At 54.8% G+C, this 2,736-nt stretch overlaps 1 protein-coding gene across 1 annotated transcript; it reads left to right on the top strand.

Annotated features, from left to right (window-relative positions):
- The first annotated feature begins 488 nt into the window (after positions 1-488).
- On the top strand, positions 489-2,736 carry ROMO1 (reactive oxygen species modulator 1). The gene is made up of 2 exons (XM_014961163.1): positions 489-640; positions 2,398-2,736. The coding sequence occupies exons 1-2, from the start codon at positions 510-512 to the stop codon at positions 2,504-2,506; spliced, it is 240 nt and encodes a 79-aa protein (XP_014816649.1). The 5' UTR covers positions 489-509; the 3' UTR covers positions 2,507-2,736.

Raw genomic sequence — 2,736 nt, 5'->3', positions numbered from 1 at the left:
GCGAGGTAGGGGGTGGGGGCGGCCCGCGGCGGGGCTGGGGAGCGTCGGCTGAGAGCACCCGCGGGAGGAGGCGGGCGCCAAGGGGCCGGGCGCCGGGCGGTCGGCGGAGGCCGCCTCGCCTGAGGTGCCCCCGGGGCCGTCTGCGGCCTCAGCCCCGCTACGGCCTGCGGCCGCCGAAGGGCGGGTTCGCCGCCCCGCTCGGGGACGGGCCTGGCGGCGGGGGCTTTGCCGGGTGACGCCGAGCGCTGCCGGTCGGGCGCTGGAGAGCGAAGTCCCAGAGCCGCTCCCGGGGACACAGCGGCTCAGGAGGGCGAAGCGGGGCTGGCGCCGAGGCACCGGCGTCCCCTGCCTGCCGCCTCCTGCCCGGCGGGCGAGGAAACGGGGCCGGGAGCCTGTGGAGCCGCTGGCGCTACGCTCGGGAGATGCGCTGCTCTCCAGCCCAGGGTGGTTACGGAGGCGCGTGAGACAAAGCTCTAAATCCGTGTGGGTTTCTGTGCTTTCTTTTATAGATGCCTGTGACCGTGGGCCCGTATGGGCAATCGCAGCCCAGCTGCTTTGACAGAGTAAAGATGGGTTTCATGATGGGCTTTGCAGTGGGCATGGCTGCAGGAGCGCTCTTCGGCACGTTTTCCTGCCTCAGGTACGCCCAGACGATGATTCCTGTGGGCAGGGTGTGACGGAGCCGTAGCCAGAGAGAAACGCTCCTGCTCCGGGATGGGGAGGGGAGGAGCGGGCCTGGCCCTGGCTCATCTCGTGGGTGAAACTTTGCCAGGGGCTCTGAATTAGCTGCAGTTCCAGAGCCTGCTGCCAGCCCAGCCTGACATGGGAGAAGCTGGCAACGGTGGGCATCGCCTCTGGGTTCACAGACCTTCCCCTGCCGCCCAAAGGGAGGTTGTGTTGGGAAGATAAGGCTGTGGAAGATCAGCTGCAGATACACAGACAGCTCCCTCCTTGCTCTAAAGCGTCCTAAAGCGCTCTGCAGGCTCTTGGGTGTCTGCATCGTGGTTGCTTTGGGTGTCCCATCCCCCTGCTCAGAGGCGATTACCGTCTGACTCCATTAATTGCGAGAGTGTAGGCAGAGGTGCAGCTGGCACTGGCACAATCCCACTGTGAATCGGAGAGGGACAACAGTCCACATTCCCTCGGCGTGCTGGCATGGAAACAGACAACACTCACCACTCCAAGTTAGCTCTTGCACTGCTTCCTGACTGGTTTTGGCACACATCATCTGTGAAGAGGACTTACTGAAATTTGCAATTCTGCAAAATACAGAAGAGCTTAACTCTTCTTGAGTTTTTTAATCTGTGATTAAACACAGGCAATTATTTGGTAGTGAGAAGGAAAAGGCACAAAGTCTAATCTGATGGAGTTTTAAAAGTTTTCTGATCTCTCTCTCACATCATAGAACCATAGAATGGTTCAGGTTGGAAGGGACCTTCAAAGCCCATCCAGTGCCACCCCCTGCCCTGGGCAGGGACACCTCCCACTGGACCAGGTTGCTCCAAGCCCTGTCCAACCTGGCCTTGAACCCCTCCAGGGATGGGGCAGATCCTGGGGAGCGTGAATGGTACGATGCCAGCAGAAAATACAGAGGCAGGGTATTTAGAGGAAGCAGTAATAGTGGTTCTGTCACGCTTGGAATGACACAGCTATATCACTTCTGCTGTACCACTTCTCAGGGAAAATCTCCATGTTTTAAAAATCAAGTGCATGAAATTCCTTAGACCCTACAGCCCCTACGGTGCTTAAAAGCCAAATGTTACAAGAGTGTCCTGAGAAAAAAATTACTTTTGCTTTGGTCTGACCTCAAGTAAATGGGAACCGGAGAACAGAAATGCCTCTGGACAGTTCCAGGCCTTTCAAGTTTCTTTCCTGTTAAAAATATGGCGTCAGTGGTAAATAGGTATTTTACAACATGGGTTCAAGTTGGTGGCATTAAAAATACTGCCACTGCAGCCAGATAGGATGGTAATACAACAGCTCAGACCCTTTTTATTGTCTGGCAAGTCAAATATTTGGACAGCACAACTTCCCCCCCCCCCCCCCCAAAACTAAAGGTATTTGGGGCAGCAGCAGGTGAAGCTGTTCCTGTGATTGGTGTGGCCGGGGGTCACAGCGTCAGCTGGTACCATTGCAGGAGAACATACACGTGGGCCGTTGCTCACTCAGCTGCTCCAAAGAGACCAGCTCCATTGTTGTTTGCAGTAGCTCCGGCTCGGGGCTTGGCAGCCCCTCTCTTTGCAGAGGCAGGAGGTACCATTTTAAATTTAGACTGAAGAAGTGTTTGATTCGGGCGCTCAGGCAGCCATTAGCTGGTTGTATCAGATGTTTTCTCTTGCACGTCTTACCTGACAGGCACCAGCCTTTATATAATTCCTGTGTTTTTCTCTATCTCAGGATTGGCATGAGAGGACGAGAGCTGATGGGTGGAGTTGGCAAAACAATGATGCAAAGTGGTGGGACGTTTGGGACATTCATGGCTATTGGTATGGGAATCCGCTGCTAGCCTGGAGCTTGGGTTCTATCCCGAAGCACAGGTCCAGCCATCCCTCCTCTGTACCATAATAAAATCTTTAGATACCCAGAAGCGAGAGCTCTTCATGAAACGGTGAAGTACCATCTTCCTTGCTCTACTGATCGTAAACATGCTTTTTACCAAATTTCTACTTTCCTCCCATGACAATGAGAATTACTAATCCTTTGTACTATATTAAAGTTCTTATTTCCCAGGCACAA

This window comes from Calidris pugnax, unplaced genomic scaffold (assembly GCF_001431845.1).
Source record: "Calidris pugnax isolate Ruff unplaced genomic scaffold, ASM143184v1 scaffold518, whole genome shotgun sequence".
In the NCBI taxonomy this organism is placed as follows: domain Eukaryota; kingdom Metazoa; phylum Chordata; class Aves; order Charadriiformes; family Scolopacidae; genus Calidris; species Calidris pugnax.
The sequence above is the reverse complement of the archived record's forward strand: the minus strand, read 5'-3'. Positions and strand labels throughout refer to the sequence as shown.

Bases quoted from the DNA above. Each gene is read 5' to 3' on its own strand.
- ROMO1 (XM_014961163.1), top strand. From the start codon at position 510: ATGCCTGTGACCGTGGGCCCGTATGGGCAATCGCAGCCCAGCTGCTTT. The intron at 641-2,397 runs GTACGCCCAGAC...TCTCTATCTCAG, and splicing joins GGCACGTTTTCCTGCCTCAG to GATTGGCATGAGAGGACGAG.